The 15,989-nt window shown below is 52.0% G+C and overlaps 1 protein-coding gene across 3 annotated transcripts in view; it reads left to right on the forward strand.

The window, feature by feature from the left end:
• The window catches only part of Tcof1 (treacle ribosome biogenesis factor 1), a 32,840-nt gene extending 17,059 nt beyond the window's left edge, over positions 1–15,781 (forward strand). Inside the window, exons 13-26 of one of the 3 annotated variants that reach the window (XM_060377215.1) lie at positions 104–274; positions 2,060–2,179; positions 2,391–2,579; positions 2,698–2,892; positions 3,794–3,904; positions 8,101–8,284; positions 9,174–9,292; positions 9,698–9,920; positions 10,360–10,442; positions 11,212–11,392; positions 12,965–13,468; positions 14,531–14,628; positions 15,085–15,124; positions 15,363–15,781. In XM_060377215.1, the coding sequence (XP_060233198.1) occupies positions 104–274; positions 2,060–2,179; positions 2,391–2,579; positions 2,698–2,892; positions 3,794–3,904; positions 8,101–8,284; positions 9,174–9,292; positions 9,698–9,920; positions 10,360–10,442; positions 11,212–11,392; positions 12,965–13,468; positions 14,531–14,628; positions 15,085–15,105 (2,199 nt within the window). In that variant the 3' untranslated portion in view covers positions 15,106–15,124; positions 15,363–15,781. Of the gene's footprint in view, positions 1–103; positions 275–2,059; positions 2,180–2,390; positions 2,580–2,697; positions 2,893–3,793; positions 3,905–8,100; positions 8,285–9,173; positions 9,293–9,697; positions 9,921–10,359; positions 10,443–11,211; positions 11,393–12,925; positions 13,469–14,530; positions 14,629–15,081; positions 15,125–15,362 lie in introns of those variants that run through there. The other 2 variants (XM_021633703.2, XM_060377216.1) reach the window with 2 other exon arrangements.
• The last annotated feature ends 208 nt before the right edge of the window (positions 15,782–15,989 follow it).

Consider the following 15,989-nt stretch of genomic DNA (forward strand, 5'->3'; position numbering starts at 1 on the left):
CTAGCACCATGTGAGGCCTGCATTTCCCCAGCTGGGCTCACTCCCAGCCCCCATGAAGTTTTTCAGGCTCCCATGAAACCTTTACTTCCTCTTGTCATTCTAGGGGAAGTCTGTGGGGAAGGGCCTCCAAGGGAAAGCTGCCTTGGGACAAAAGATGTCCCCAGTGCGCCCTGGGAGGACAGAGCCCTCAGTTGCCCAGGCCAGAACAACGGCTCAGGAAAACTCAGAGAGCAGTGAGGAGGAATCCAGCAGTGAGGATGAGACCCCAGCACAGGTAAGGGAGGGAGGAGCCAGCCCAGACCACGACTGGGGAGGGTTCACCTAGGGCTGCTTTCGGCACTGGGAGCAGAGTCCTGGGGCTTGGGCTCAAATGGGCCTCAAGGTCCCCTGTCCTCTGTTTCCTGATCCCCCAAGCTCTGATTCCACAAATCTAGGTGTGTCCCACATAACTTTGCCCACTGCTGCTCTGGCCAGGAGTTTCATGGCTTTGGCCTTCAGGAAGGTCCCACCTGAAGCAGGGTGTGATGATTTACTCTATTCCAGCAGGATAAGGTGGTGCTGTTTGGGGGTGTGCGGTGGGGCTAGGTAAGCATGGCACCTCAGGTATCTTAAGAGGAATGCCATGTCAGTGAGGAACTGAAAGTCACCTGGTGAAGAGGAGGGGAAACTCTTCAGTCAGAGAAGCAGCCTGCACAGAAGCCAAAAAAGTTGGCTTGGGTAGCACCATGAACAGGTTAAATAGCAGGAGCCAGGAGCCAGGTTCCCTGGGTTCAAGTCCAGCTCTACATCCTGATGAATGGTGCTACTCCTGGGGCCTTGGCTACACTCCTGTCTGTCAGAAACCCACCCTTGTGGATGTGGGCAAGCTCTGCCCGCAGCCCAAGGACCTACCTTCTTGGCAGTAGGCTAGGCTACTGGTGGCAAAATTGAGAGGCAAACAACCTGGCTCAGGAGTCTCCCTCTGGCTAAGGCTGTAGCTCAGTGGCAGAGTGCCTGCCTACCGTGCATGAAGCCCTGGGTTCCATCCCCAGCACAGGACTCACTCTGGAATGATTTTTCCTTTATACTGGTCCCTGTAGCTTTGTATGAGCTGGATACCCTGACAGGCATCTTAAGAATTTTGTAGGCAATAGTTAAGATGGGGCTACTTAGCATCTGGAGGGATGTTGCTCTTGCAGAAGACCTGGGTTTGGTTCCCACACGGTAGCTGGCAACCATGCGTAACTTTTATCCAGGGGCTTTGACCCCTCCTCTAACCTTCACAGACACTGGGCATAAAGGTGATGGGTGCATAGACATTTGGGCAAACTCATCCACATAAATATGTCTTCAAGGATGGGTGGGTGAGATTAATCAGAGAGAAAAATGTGGAGTAATGTTTCTGTCTTGTCCTGTTAACCTCCTACTTACTCAGTTCCTACTTCATGGACTGAGATGAGCTGCTTGAGCTCCAGCTTCCTTGGCTTTTTAAAAGGGAAAGAAAAGACAGCTTTATATGGAATTCAACTTCCATTCCATCTAGAATTTGATGACATGGCCCCCAGCTGAAGGGGAACCTAAATGCATGTGTCTGGGTTGGATTATACTTAGCTGGCTTCACGGTGCTGGATTGGAGGGTGTGATAGTGCCACTTAGACTAGTTAAACACAAAATCTGTTTATACTTTGCAGAAATAAAATGTGTTTTATTAAACTTGTTTTATAGATATGAAGGTGATGCCTAGTAAGATTGAGTGGCATTTTTGTTTTGTTTTTTTTTCGGGGACAGGTCTCACTGTATAGTATAGCCTTGGCTGTCTTGGAATCCATTCTGTATGTAGACTATGCTGGTCTTAGTCTCAGGGATCCACCTGCCTCTCTTCACCACCCCCACCCCATCCCCCGAGTGCTTGGGTTAAAGGCATGTGCCACCACACCTGGTTTAAATGACTTCTTAAGCTCACATTGCTGTTAGCTGGAAGGAGGAGCCAATATCAGCTCCCTGTCTACAGCATCAGTATTTGATTATTGCTCTATTGCAGGTCACCTTTGACCTTCCTAATTCCCTTACTTCTTTCTAGGCCATGCCGATTGGGAAACATCCCCCGGCTAAAGCCAACCCACCGCCCACTAAGGCATCTCCAGCCAAAGGGCCAGTATCTGTATCTGGAAAAGTGACCACTATAGCTGCTCCAGCCAAGGCAAGTAGGACCAGAAACCACAAAACAAGTTGGGATAAATTCTAAAAGGGGATCCAGCAGTGATTCAGCAGAGACCACACTCTGTACACGAAGACACTGTATTATATTGCATTGCGTTGTTTATTATAGCCACACCCTAGTAGAAGCTTGACCAAGAAGGACCCACCCTGTCCTCTTCCTCCTCCAATACCATTGCCACCTCTCAATTCAGGGAAAACCACCTGTGAGTACTGTTCAGAAAAGCGCCATCTCTGCAAAGGACCAGCAGTCTGTGCTGGCCACGGGAAAAGCAGGGGCCGTAGCAATCCGAGCACAGACAGCCCCCATGGCTGGAGCAGGGAAGGACTCAGACAGCAGCAGTGAAGAGGAGTCTGACAGTGAAGAAGAGACACCAGCCCAGGTACCCAGGTGGAGCTGGTATTAGGACACAATATGTTTTGGCCCAGGCCTGTAGGCACAGCTTTGTATGCCTGAGCATCTACCTGGTTCCTCTAACTCTCTCCCTTTTCTTTCTCCAGATAAAAGCTGTGGGGAAGACCTCTCATGTCAGAGCTGCCTTAGCCCCTGCCAAGGAGCCCCTTGGAAAAGCAGCACATCCAGGAACCCCCAGGAAGACAGGGCCTGCAGCTATCCAGACCCAGACAGGGAAGACGGAGGAATCAGAAAGCAGTAGTGAGGAATCCGACAGTGATGGGGAGATGCCATCAGCCCAGGTGAGGTCTGCCAGGCCTGAGAGCCACTGTTAACAAGTCTTTAGTCATAAACTGATCTTGGCCTGGTGAGAAGGAAGAGGAGCGGGTAGAAGTTCTAACTCCAGGATCCCTTGTCCCCAGGTACCCCCCTGCCAAGTCCCTGGATGAAATGTGCCCTAACTTTCAAACCAAGGCCATCCTAGGCACTCCTGCAGCTTGCAGGGGCTCCACAGCACTGGACACAGCAGTCCCATGCAAGCTGAGGCAGGTTCTGCCAAGGTATATGAGGCCAGCCTGCAAAGATAGCCCTGTCAGAGAGTCACAAGGAAGCCTGGGGTAATGGTACAAGTCTCTGTCTATGGAGTCCTGTCAGGCTCACTGAAGCCGGGGCCCAGGGAATGGGGGAGAGAAGCAGTCTTAGCCGAGCCATTGTCCACTTCCCATCCCAGCTGCAGAGAGCAGTGAGGCTGGCTGTGTTCTGAGTGACAGACTCTAGTGTGAGCTCAGGCAGCCTGGTAGAACTGGTAGGTGATGGCATCTGATACTGCAGTTTAGGGAGCTGGCAGAGAGATCATCAGGAAAAAAATGTTCCCTGTCAATGTCAGCCAATCATGACCATATAGAAATTGGGAAATGTCAGGAACTAGTCGAAGTACTGTAGCTTCTGTTGAGAAACTGGTGGCCTAGGTTCTACCTGCTGAGTGAGCACAGTCCCGCTTGAAGTCGGCACCTCCAGCTCCTCCTCACTAATGAACATGTTCTATGGCTTTGGACCGCATGTCCCATGCTTAAGAGGCTCATGCAGAAGGCTGCACTGTCCTTGGAGAATCCGAGCCCAACAAGTGCTGCTTGAGCTGTGTTTCCCCCTCACCTGGGCACCCTCCCTTATCGCGTGCTTATTCCAGTCTTGTCCCCTCCGAAGGATGGTGCCTCCCAAGCTGCCAGAAGCAAAGCCTCAGCCCCAGCACCCCCAGAGAAGAGTGTGGAAGAGTCCTCAGAGAGCAGTGATGAGGAGGAGCTGCCCTCCGGCCAGGTAGGCTGTCCCTCCCTGGGAAGAGGGCACATCTTTCCCCCGGGATAGTCTAAGCGCACGCAGGCAGCATTTCACAGCTCTTGTCTGTCTTCTGACACACTCCTGCACAGCCGCAGAGCATGGTAGAACACAGACTTCTCGCCCCCAGCTCCACCATGCTGGGCCAGGATCCTCTTAGGACTTGGAAGTTTTATGTGAGGTGGAGTTGGTCATGGTGCCTGTGTACCAATCCAGGTGGCCCAGATCCTTGGCCCAGTTCCCTGCCTGAGCGCCGTTGGAGGACACGTTGAGCCAGCTGCCTGTTTGGCAGGCCAGGGTTTAAGGCCCCTTTTCTTCTCGTGAAGAGGCTTGAAGAACACTGAGCACTCCTCCCCAAGCCCCTTTGGTCCCCGTGTACTGTTAGGGATCTAAGGCTCCCCTGCAAGCCTTCGTGGAACCTGTGGGCCTGACCGCAGATTGGGCCTGAACAGCCTATAGCACCTTCTCATTTTCTCCTGCTCCCCACTCCTGCCTCACCTTGTGCCCACGGGTAAGGTTCAGGACACCTTCTCTGACTTCAGAGGGCCAGCATAACTGCCAAACGGCACATGTTCCTTGTGTACCCAGGGCTTTGTAGAGCCAGCACTGCTCTCTTTGTGAGGGAGGGTATTTCCATTTTAAGGAGAGGGGACAGTCGCTCTGAAAGAGCTCAGGGAATGCTGTGCAGTGTGCGCTTACTCCTACTCAGCTGTCCCTGCAGTACCCCTTCCAGTCTAGGCTTTTGTCCTCTCCCTCCGCAATCTTTCTGAGGCACCTCCCTCACTCCTAAGGGACACCACACAGCTGGGAGGGAAGCCTACCTTGATTTTCTCTGTGTGACTGGGCTAGCACAATTAAAATGAGCACTATGCTGAAATTGAACTATTAAATTGGTACGTTAGTCTTGAAGATCTGGTGTCTCTATTTTGGAGAAACAAAGCCAGTAGTTTCTGGGTTCCCAGAAGGATTCAAGAAATGAGCACGGCCTGGGAAGCTGTCGTTTTTACCCCTCTGGGAGAGTCCTAGCTTATCATGATTGCTATTTTTTTTATTGGGCATTTGTGGAATACTACTCTATTGACAACTGGAGCTGCTCCTTCCTCAGATTCCATTTTGTTTGTTTGTTTGTTTGTTTAATTAGCCTGTCAGTGGGGGAAAGGACTGGGTACTAGGGCAGTTGCCCAGCTTCAGGCCAGCTGTGATCCCAAGTCCCATCCTGCAGCTCAGTCCTCTTGTGTGGAGTGTTAACCTCAAGCTGAGGCTGCCTGGGACCTCGGGTGGATACCAGATTAGAAAGAAAGTGAGCTTATGATGTAATGCAAACATTAAGTCATGCAGAGTACGTGACTGATCCATGCTGTGGTTGCCTTGTATCACACCACATCATGCAGAATTGCTTTGACCTCCCACTTAAATTTTTTTTTAATGTATGAGTGTTTGCCTGCATGCATGTATGTGCACCATGTACCTGCCTGGTGCCTGTGGAGACCAGAAGACGGTGTCCACTTCACCTGTCATTTTGCCAAAAGAAAAGCATAAGCCCTGTCCTTACTGAGTCAGTGCAGAGAACCTGTGAAACTCTACATTTCAGTATTAGGGCTTGCATGATTAGGTCTAGAAGAAACTCCTGGTCCCTTCTACTTCTGGATCTGAAACCAGTTTGCTGGTCTTCTTGGGTGAGGGGAAAGTGCTTGCCTTCTCTGAGCATCAACCTCAGCTCCTGGGGTGAGACTGGGGCTTTATAAACCTCAAGTCTCCTAGCTGCATCCCCAGAAAGTATCATCTCTAAGTCCCCTGGGGTAGGACTGGCCCAAGATCTGTTAACCAGCCCCCAGGTAATGATCTCTGTCCCATCTCTTTTTTTATTTTTTTGGCGGGGTGGAGGAGATGGACCCCCAAGTGCTGAGGACACGCCCTGCTGCTACACTGCACCTCTAGCCCGGCAAAGCAGCTTTGAGAAAAGCCTATGGTGACTGTGTCCCATCAGCCTAGCCCCACCTCCTCACTTTGCCTCAGACTTACTGGAATAAGGTCACAGTAGGTATGAGACAGAAAGCAGTGAGCACTGCCCAGAACACCCCAAATTTGTTTCTGTAAGCATCATTCCTGTGAGCATCCCCATCCCCTACTCTGTGCTCCCAGCACCCAGTACCCACAGGGAGGCACAGTGAGAGGCTCCTGTGGGGGTGGGGGTGGTGTCCTCTTTCACTGCTTTGTCTCTGTCAAGTTCCTTGATTGAAGCGCAGTCTACACGTGCTGGGCTTTGTGCTTTCTGCAAGGCAAGCACCCCAGCTGGGGCTTATTAGCAGCCCTTTCAGCAGCTGGGCAGCTGGGCATGACCACACACAGCATTGATGACAGAGCGGGGAACAGAAATGCTGTAGACCTAAACACCGCCCCTGTGCCCAGCCTACCCTCATCAGCCAGGCCACTACCGCCTCCCCCTCCTGCCCTCCCTGCCTCGGGATGGGGTGGTGTGGGCAGGTGGAACTGGAGGAGGCTGTGCCGCAGAGCTGCTTTTAACATCCCAAGACGCTATTGTTTGCCTCAGTGGGTTTGCTGCCTCTCTCGGTCCCCAACAATCTGTTCTTCTGTCTTCTCACATATATATAGATCCCCCTCCCTCCACCACAAGCCTTCTCCCACTTTCCATCCTTCTCCTTTTCATCACGTGGGAAGGAAGGCTCTGGAAGTGGCAGATCAGAGCGGCCGCGGGGGAGGCTGTTTGGCAGGGTGGGAAGGGCCTGAGAGCTGCAGCACTGCCACACTTGTGGGCGCCGGAGCGCCACGCTTGTTGCTTTCTCTCTACCTCGCAGCCCCCCGGGGTGGTGGGAGCCTGGTGAAGCACAGCGGGTGGCCAGGGCGTTGTAGTGGACAGAGACCGGACTGCCCCTAGATGGCCCTCAGGCAGCACCCCCTCTGGCCAGAGCACAAAAGCCTCGAACCAGCAGTGACATTTGGAGAGTAGAAAGTAGAATTCCAGTGCCCTGACTCCTGACTGCCTCCGTCAGCTGGGGCTTTGGAGGGCAATGAGTCCCCTGGTGTGCAGGGACTTGAGGATGTGGCTCACTGCCAGACTGGCCTTGCCAGTCCTAGCATCTGCTGTTTTACCCTCTCTGTGAAATGCAGAGCAGACCCAAAGGTGAAATACTGGGCCATGTCTGAAATCCCAGCCTTCTGGGGACAAGGCAGAGGGTCAAGAGTTAAGAGGCCAGCCTGATGGGCTCCACAGTAAGACCTTGTCTCAGGATTTCAAAACAAAACAAAACATGAAGTAAAGTGATGAACTACACATAATCCCAGTCCTGAGCAGGTTGGTCTTGTGCACACTCTGCTTGTGTACCAGCACCCCTGACTTTGAAGCTGGTCTCAGGCCTGTCCATCAGGATTTCAGTATGCAGTTCAAAATAATAAGAGTTTTCCTTTTCCTTATAAGCACAACCACAAGATAAGTATCACAGCTAGAAAGTTGAGCAGCAGGCAGTGTGCCTCTTTCTCCAAAGTATCTGATGAGTGACCTTTCTTTGTACCTATCCTGTTTAAGAGTCCAAATAAGGTCAGAGTGTGGTAGGCCATTTCTCTTGAGTCCAGCCCTGGGGGGCTGAGGCAGGTAAATCTTTTCATTCAAGGCCAGACTGGTCTGGGGTGGCAAAACCTGTCTCAAAACAAACAAAGGCCACCTACACTACATCTTGAGTTCTTTCTTAATCTGATGGTTCTCTACCAACCCACCCTGCCACCCCAGGCAGTTTGTGTATGAAGGAAACTAGGTCAGCATGCAGTGGGGGCTACATGCTGGGCCACACCTCAGGGTAGCTGTTTGGGAATCTCTGGGGGAAGGGACAGTGAGACTCCAGGGAAATGATACAGTCAGGCTGCTATAGGAAAGGCTTTTTAGACCTCTCCACTTAGGAGGTGGCCATCTGATGTCACCAGAAGAAGGAGGCAACATTAGACATTCTAACTCTCGCTTTGCTTCCTATCTGCCTGTGTGGTCTGGGCTCTCGCATGAGCTATGAAGTGCTGTGCTGGATGTTGGCTGGTATGGGGTAGGAGTGTGCTGGGAAGGCTCAGGCTCCTTGAACTTCTTATAAAACCCTTCCTCATACACTTCCTCTTCCCTTCCCTGGTCAAGCCTTTAATCACTCGGGGTGTGTGTTTCGTTTTTGTTTTTCAAGGTGATCAAATCCTCTCTGATTTCTGCCAACCCTAATCGTCCAGCTGGCCCAGCTCCTACCCCCGACCAAGCACAGGCTGTAAACACTTCAAGGAAGGCCCAGGCCTCAGGTGCCGATGCCCAGAGCTCCTCCTCTGAGAGCGAGGATGACAACGTGATTCCTGCCACACAACCCTTCACTCCTGGTGAGTGCTGCTTCTTGTACTGTTCAGCTAAGAGGGGCTGCTGCCATGTGTCCCCTCCCCCCTGAGACCAGGAGGGACCAGACCCTAACCAAGTGACCCAGCAGAGGCATTCATCAGGAAGACTAGGGGCTCAGCCTTAGACCCTTCATTGTCACCTTGATGAGGGTAGCTCATTCTCCTTGTTTTGAAGGAATTATATTCAAGGCTTCTCTGTGCTGGCTCCAAGCCTGAAAGCCAGGGACCAGGATAGTCTAAGACAGTTCTGCTATAGCCAACTGGCTGTATGCTTTCAGCCTGGCAGTGAGCTTCTATTCCCGTAGCACAGAGAAAGAAGACAGGAACATTTTATACTTGTTCTCATACCAAAAGCTCAGGTGGATGAGTGTGTTTGTATGTGGCAAGGCCCGTAGCTCAGACATCTTCGGTTATTTATTAAGACACTGTGACATTTCTGTCATTAGATACGGACAGCAAGATTCCTGCTGGCAGCAAAACAGTGCTGTTTGTTTGGCCAGTGCGTAACTGGGACCCAGATCATGTTGGGTTGTTATAAGCCTGTCTTCCTCAGCATCCAGCAGCTCTCCCACTGATTCCTAACTGAGCTGTCACTCACCACGGTCCAGCGTGTTGCTTAGGAGTAGCCACCCACTCAAGAGGAAAAAGACGAGGATAGGTCTTAGAGTCACTGCCTCAGCAGCCATTTGAAGGCCGTGAGCCTTAAAAAATGACATAATGACAGCTGCTGCCCGAAGGCTTGAGGAGTCCAGCATCCTCCTTATGACCCCTAAGTCCAGCACAGATCCATGGGAAAGGCTAGTAATCTAGTAATGCCTGGCTGGGGAGTCGTGGGGCTTCTGTATCCTGAGGTTTCCCCTCTCCTCCATTTCAGCCATCAGGACCATTGTGACTGTGCCCACAGCCCTCCCTCAGACAGCCCCCCAACCCAACAAGAGTGAGCAGTCTAGTCGGATGCCAAAAGGCAAGAAACCAAAGGCAGCATCCACTCAGGTACTGTCGGGTAAGAGAGGGCTGTGGTGGGGTCACTGCTGCCTGATGTGTGTGTGCCATTAGGTTGCATGGCGGTCAGTGGCCTATTATATGTGAAATAAACAAGTAAATCTTAGAAAAGAGAGAGACACACACAAAGAAGGCAGATGGCTTCCTAAGAACAACTTCTGGGTATTATAGCTTCAACATTGAGTGTGTGTGTGTCCCACATGTGTGGCTGGGTTCTCTGCCACTCCAGTGAGAACACGGCATGGTTGGTTGTCCTCCTACCAGCCCTTACTTTACCTCCCTGGGCCTCGATGTCCTGGTGCGTAACAAGGAGCTGTGGTGCTTCCCACATAGGGCCTGGCCCTATCATGTCCCTCTCACAGTAACTTCCCTTGTACCTTTTCTTTACCAAACCAGATCAGTAGTGCTGTGGAAGCACTCCCTGTGTCACCTCCCCAGAGCACAACTGCCCAGTCCAAAGCAACCAACAAGCTCAGAAAACCCAAACTTCCTGAGAAGCAGCAGCTTACTCCAGGCTGCTCCAAAGCCCCCAGGAGCTCAGATGACAGCAGTGACACCTCTTCAGAGAGTGAGGAGGATGCCAAGAGACCCAAGATGGCCAAGTCAGCCCCCAGACTGGGTGAGGATTCCAGGAGGGAGGGCAGGAAATGAGACACAGCCTGGTGCCGCTGTAGGCTCTGGCCTTCTTACCCCTTCCTGGGCCTATTTACCCATGGATATACCCCCACAACTTCAAGGCCTGGCTGCTCTTCGAAGCTGGCAGTGGCTTGGTATCAGGTTCCCTTTAGTAAAATCCCCAAGTCCCAGGACTCTGCTTTCCTTACAGGGGAAAGCAGGAAAGTGGGAGCCTCAGGAACTGGAAAGGAAAATGATAGCTTTCAGATGTGTGGGGCCGGGTGCTTTGAATAGCATAGGTGAACAATGGGAGGCCTTGTGCAGGAGGGTGAAGAAGGTAGAGTGAGCCAGGCCTCCCACGTGTCCTGAGGGGCTCTGCCTAGCCTGATTAACAGGGCCACCAGGGGCCCACACTCAACAGGAAACCTCTGCTTCTACGATAGACCCAGACCCTTCCCAGAAGGAAACTGTGGTGGAGGAGACACCTGCTGAATCCAGCGAAGATGAGTTGGTGGCTCCCTCACAGGTAACTGCCAGGGTAAAGGCTGGAGCTTGGAGCTGCAGCTTTATACCTCAGCTACCCCTTGGATCAAGTGTCTAGGTTCCTGTTCCCAGGGACCTGGATACGGTCCTACATGTGGGGTGCTCTTTATCAACAGAATAGAGCCTCACCTCCTGCCATGGGGCCTAGGGAAGGGATTCAGATGAGTTCTAAGACATACCCAGATAAACCCACTCCTTAGATCTCTCTTAAGGCTCTCCTCTGCTGGTGATTTTTTTCATTTGTGGGGAATAGGTATGTATGGAGGTCAGAGTCAGTGTCTCCTTCCGCCTCCATGTGGTCTACTGGATTGAACTCGGGCTGTCAGGCTCCTGTGACAAGTGCCTTTACCCTCTGATCCACCTTACTAGCTCAAAATGCTAATGATATTCTGTGATGGGAATAGTCCATTGGCAATAAGGAACTCCCCTTTTGTTTTTGTTGTTGTTTTTTTCTGTTTTGTTTTTTGTTTGTTTTCCAAGACAGGGTTTCTCTGTGTAGCCTTGCCTGTCCCAGACTCGCTTTGTAGACCAGGCTAGAAACTCCCCATTTTAATGTGCCTTAAGTATGCATTCATTCACATAGTTTAGGCGGCACACACCAAGGGCCTGTGTTCCCTGTGGACTCGGTGCCAGTCATCTGTTTGACTGGATGAGCTTGATCTTGGGTCACTGCACTGATTTCCTTGGAGCAGGCCTTGCCTCTGGGGATAAGGGTAGGGACTCACTGCGTCTTTCACACTGGACTTCTTCAGTCTCTCCTCTCAGGTTATGTGACCTCCAGGTTGCCTGTGACTAATTCCCAGCCCTCAAAAGCCACTTCTAAGCCAGACTCCAAACCCTTAGTTTCCTCTGCTCCAGCCACCAAAGATAACCCAGATGGCAAGCAGAAAGCAAAATCCCAACACTTGGCAGACACCACACTTCCTAAAACCGGTGAGTAGGGGGGCAGCAGGACGTGGAAAGGCAAGGCTGCTGGTCCCTGCACAGCATGGGCAGCAGCTGTGCCACCAGTGGTTATCTGTGTTCCATCAAAGTCTCTCGCATGTGAGCCTCGATGGTCCTCTGGGGGAACTGGAGGGACCTTCAAATACAGCTAGGGCCCAGGCCCAGGTTTCCAGCTCTGGGAAGTCTGGGAGCAGGTATGTCCGGCCCTTTGGAGGTAATGAAGCTCCAGCAACTTCTTTGGGCTTGTGGAGGAGGCCTCGGCTACCACCTGTCTCTACTGACTTTCCTTCTCAGTCAGTGAGCCAGGGTATTGGGTATAGGGACTCAGAATGACTCAGACTATGCCAGCAGCCCTGTGTAGAGGATTCAATACATAGAGAAGACCTAGGTGATGGACTGGCCTCCAGGGGCTGCTCTGACTCACTCTGCAGCCTTGACAAGCTTCTGGCCACCTGGACCCCTGTGTCTTCACTATGCAAGGCAAGCATAGTGCCACCATGCACTGTCAGAAATGTGTAGTATGCAGAAAATTGTCACATGATATTTGGAGGGACCCAGGGCAGGGCACTGTCAGGAGTGCCCACACCCCTGCCTTATATAACATGAAACATCCCATATCACCCACCCCACTCCAGTCAGCATGTGACTGCTAGGGTTCAGCCCCAGAACCCAGCGTTTAAGAATTATGTGCTGCACAGGTGGCCTGGGAGGCTGGAAGTGCTGATGGGGCCGAAGCTCTGGGCTTGTAACTTCAGCTTCCCTGCACTGGGTCAGAGGCGGAGTTGTTGCTCACTTTCTTCCCCAGTGTTCTTGTCTATGTGAGAGGCGGGTGCGAGCGACAAGGAGACATTTTCGAGGGGGCTGTGGAAGGTTTTTTTTTACACATGTAGTCAGCACACAATTATCAAAGGCAAGCAGAGGCGTGGAAAATTCTAAACAAAGGCTGCACCAGAAGTCACTCTGGCAGGCAATAAACCTGCTTAGTCAGCCACCGCTTGCATACACAGCGTACCCAGAGTCCCCCAGTCTGTCCCTTGCCCCAGCCTTGATGGGCCAAGGACCCATTGTTTGTCTTCAGACAGGAGCTGAGCTTTGGTCTGCAGGACCCTTCGTGTGTGTTAGAGATCTACAGTTTGTGGCAGAAGACACAACTACTTGTCTAGCTTCTTGTTTTACAGAAAACAGGCCTTGGCCAAAGCCAAGCCCTGTACTAAATTGATAAAGGCAGACGTAGAACCTGTGTCCCTCGTGTCCCACCTGTTGTGCCCTATCTCACTGGCAGACTTCAGGTCTACTCAATTGCATTCTGAGATCACTGTTTATCCTCAACCATAGCTTGGGTAGAGTTTTTGGTGTGAGGACATAAAGCAGATCTGGAAGTTGGAGTTGAGATTTCCGTGTAAGGCTTGAACATAGGGGATAGACAGGGGCAGAGTGATACCTGGGCCTCAGTTTCCCTTTTGTACAGTTGTAAGGTATACCCCTTCAGTTCTTATATATTGTGCAAGATCTATCCCTCAGCTTTCCAGACCTGTGACCTCCGAGACCTGTGATCCACAGGTAGAAAAGAAGAGTCCTCGCACCCCACGCCTCAGAAGCCCAAGAAACCTAAGAAAAGCACCTTAAGCTTGATAGCTCCCACACAGACGCCACAAAACAGCATTACCCAGCGCCTCCTGGAGCAGTCGTGGCCCCTGAGTGAGGCGCAGGTGCAGGCCTCTGTGGTGAAGGTCCTGACAGAACTACTGGAGCAGGAAAGGCAGAAGGCCTCCGAAGCCATCAAGGAGAGCGGGAAAAAAGGCAAGAAAAGGAAGCTGTCGGGGGACCAGCTAGCAGCTGGTCTCCCAAAGGGCTCGAAGAAAAAGAAGAAGAAGCTAGATGCTGGAGCAAGTGCCATTTCCCTAGAAAATACCTCCAGGACTTCCAAGGCAAAATCAAAGGTAGACAAAGCAAGTACTGGTGGCAAGGGCAAAGAGGAGAAGCCCGAAAGCGAGCTGAGGATAAAGGTTGAGAGTGGGGAGCAGAGCAACTCAAAGAGCAAGAAGGAAAAGAAGTCCAGTAAGAGTAAGTGACTGCTTTCCCAGGCATGCGCTGTGGTGGCAGGGCTGGGTGGCAGGGTCCTGTTCCAGCTCGTTATCTCATTCTTTCCACAAAAAACAAGAGGCTGGAAAGTGGTTTGCCCAGAGTGACAGGCGTCGGGTGGCTAAGGCAAAAGTAGATTGCAGAACGTGCAGGCCAGTGCTGCGTCCCCTGATCCCAGTGCCCAGCATATACACCCACATTAGCCTCGGGCTTTTAGAAAGCATAGGTTCAACCCCAGCTTCACAAGATGGGCACAGGGAGCTCTCCACTCCAGCCTAAGTCAACAGCAGAGGTCCAGCTGCCAGTTCCTGAGGGATAGCATGTAGTTGCATGTTCACTCAGAGCCCATCTTCCTCTAGAATTCAGCTTGTCGCCCTCCATGCTGGAACCTGCACCTAGTGGGACTCCTGAGTCACCTGCCAGCTTGGCTGGGGGGTGGGGGGTGTTTTCATTTTCTAAATAGGCTCTGAGCTGGAAAAGCCACTTGTGCTGGGAAGTTCCCTCTTTTGTTTTGAGACAGGGCCTTGCTATCTAGCCCTGGCCAGCCTGGAACCTACTGTATAGGCTAGGCTGTTCTCAAACTTGGAGAAATCCACCTGCCTCTTCCTCTTGGGTGCTGAGATTAAAGGGGTGAACCACCACGCCCAGCATGGAAGTCCTGAGCACTGCCCTTCTGTGGCAGGAGTGGAAGAGAAGAGGCATCTCTCTGGTCACCTGATCTCTTCTGTGTAAGGGCCTCATGCCCCTTGATGCCCATAACTCTATGGAGCTCCTGTCTTCTTTTTTAAAATAAATGTGGCAGGGAGGGGTTCTTAAAGGGAGTCAATTCAAGACCGGATATGTGGCTCAGTGGTAGAGAACTTTCAGTGCTGGTATTGAGGCCCTAAGCTGTGCGGTCTACAGACGGGAAGAATGGAGCCTGGCACCTGAAGGGTGTCCTGGACCCGTCCGCACCAGCTTCCCTGTGGTGTAGGGGGGGCCTCCTGATGCTGACCTACTCAGTGTCAATGTCTGTTGCTCAAGGAGCTCACTCTCTTCCCTCAGAAAAAAAAGACAAGGAAAAAAAGGAAAAGAAAAAAGGAAAGAAGACCTCAGGCAAAGACTCTGACTTACTAGACCAGAAGAAGAAGAAGAAGAAGAAGGTAGATTGAGTTCTGAGGGGTCTCGGGCCAGGAATTCAAGCCCTTCCCCTTCCAACACCTTTACCGGGTCGATGCCCATCTCAAGTTCTAACGAACCTTGTATGGAAGAGCTGGGGAGGGGTGATAGGAGACACCTCCATAGGTGGGACACCAGTTAGGCTATGGTCACCTTTCAGGTGGGAAGAAATGGGTATGAGGGAGTGTGCGACCTGTGTGTCCTGGCCAGTGGGGATGCCCACTGAAGAAACAACATTCGCTGCGTGAGCTCAGAGGCTGCTTGGCCCAGGGCTGCTGACACAGGAAAGCCTAGCAGTGGGTGCTACAGGGCTGTGGATCCTTAGAGGGCCCATGAGGTGCCGCCTTGCACTAGGGAGTCCTGCACTTGGCAAGTGCGACAGCAGTGGCGAGGAAAACCCACAGGACTGATAGCTTATTGTCCTTCTCTCCTCACAGAAGACAGCTGAGCCTGCTGTGTGAGAGCCTGAACATTGAAAAGGTACCTGACTGTTTCCATCCTTCCTGGGCACCTGGGTAGACCCAAAGAGAGGGAGCTAAGAGAAAGAGATTCCTTTCCTCCGGGTCAATGGGACTGCAGTCACAACAGCAACTTGCCAAGGATCCAGCCTGAGCAAGTCTGGTGGCTAAACCAGCTGGTGCTCCTCCCTTGCTTTTCTTTGCCTTGGTGGAGATAAATTTCAGGAAAGCTCACCGAAGCATGCTTTGTTCTCTTCCAGAGTCTTGGCAGAGTGTGACCACCTCCAGGCCCCTGGCCTCTGGCCAGCGTGGGTTGAGACTGGACCTTTTAACTTGTCCTCCCTCAACAGAAGATAATGGCCAGCTCCAGCGTGTGCTGCTGGCTAAGCCAGTGACCCTGCAGGGAGGTGGCAGTCCCAGGAGGAGGCGGAATGAAACACCCCCCTCCCAGTGCTTCATGAGATGTGTACAGTATATATATTTTTTTAAGTGACCTGCCTCTCCCCCTTCAAATCCTACATGCCCAGAGGCCGCGGGACCTCTCCGCAATCCCCTGCAGACCCAGCAACGTCCTGCTTGTGGTTCATCCCATACCCTTATCCAGAGGCCCTATCAGTTTTCCAGCTGTTTTTGGGTTTGGTTTTTTTAAGAACTCAAAATAAAACACTTTCAATGTGAAGGTTTGAGTTTCCCCATGCGTCTGGGACTCCGGTACTGTTCCTACTTAGGAAAGAGGGTCAACGAAGTTGCCTAGGGGTGATGTAGGGAGGGCTGCTGAAGGAGATGGCTTGAGAGGAGCTGAAGATGGTTCAGATGCTAGAGTGGAGGGCACAGGCGACCCAGGGGCCTTTGGAAACTTTGGAGTTATGATGTGGAGGGAGGTGGTG

This window comes from Meriones unguiculatus, chromosome 2 (assembly GCF_030254825.1).
Source record: "Meriones unguiculatus strain TT.TT164.6M chromosome 2, Bangor_MerUng_6.1, whole genome shotgun sequence".
NCBI classification, from domain to species: Eukaryota; Metazoa; Chordata; class Mammalia; order Rodentia; family Muridae; genus Meriones; species Meriones unguiculatus.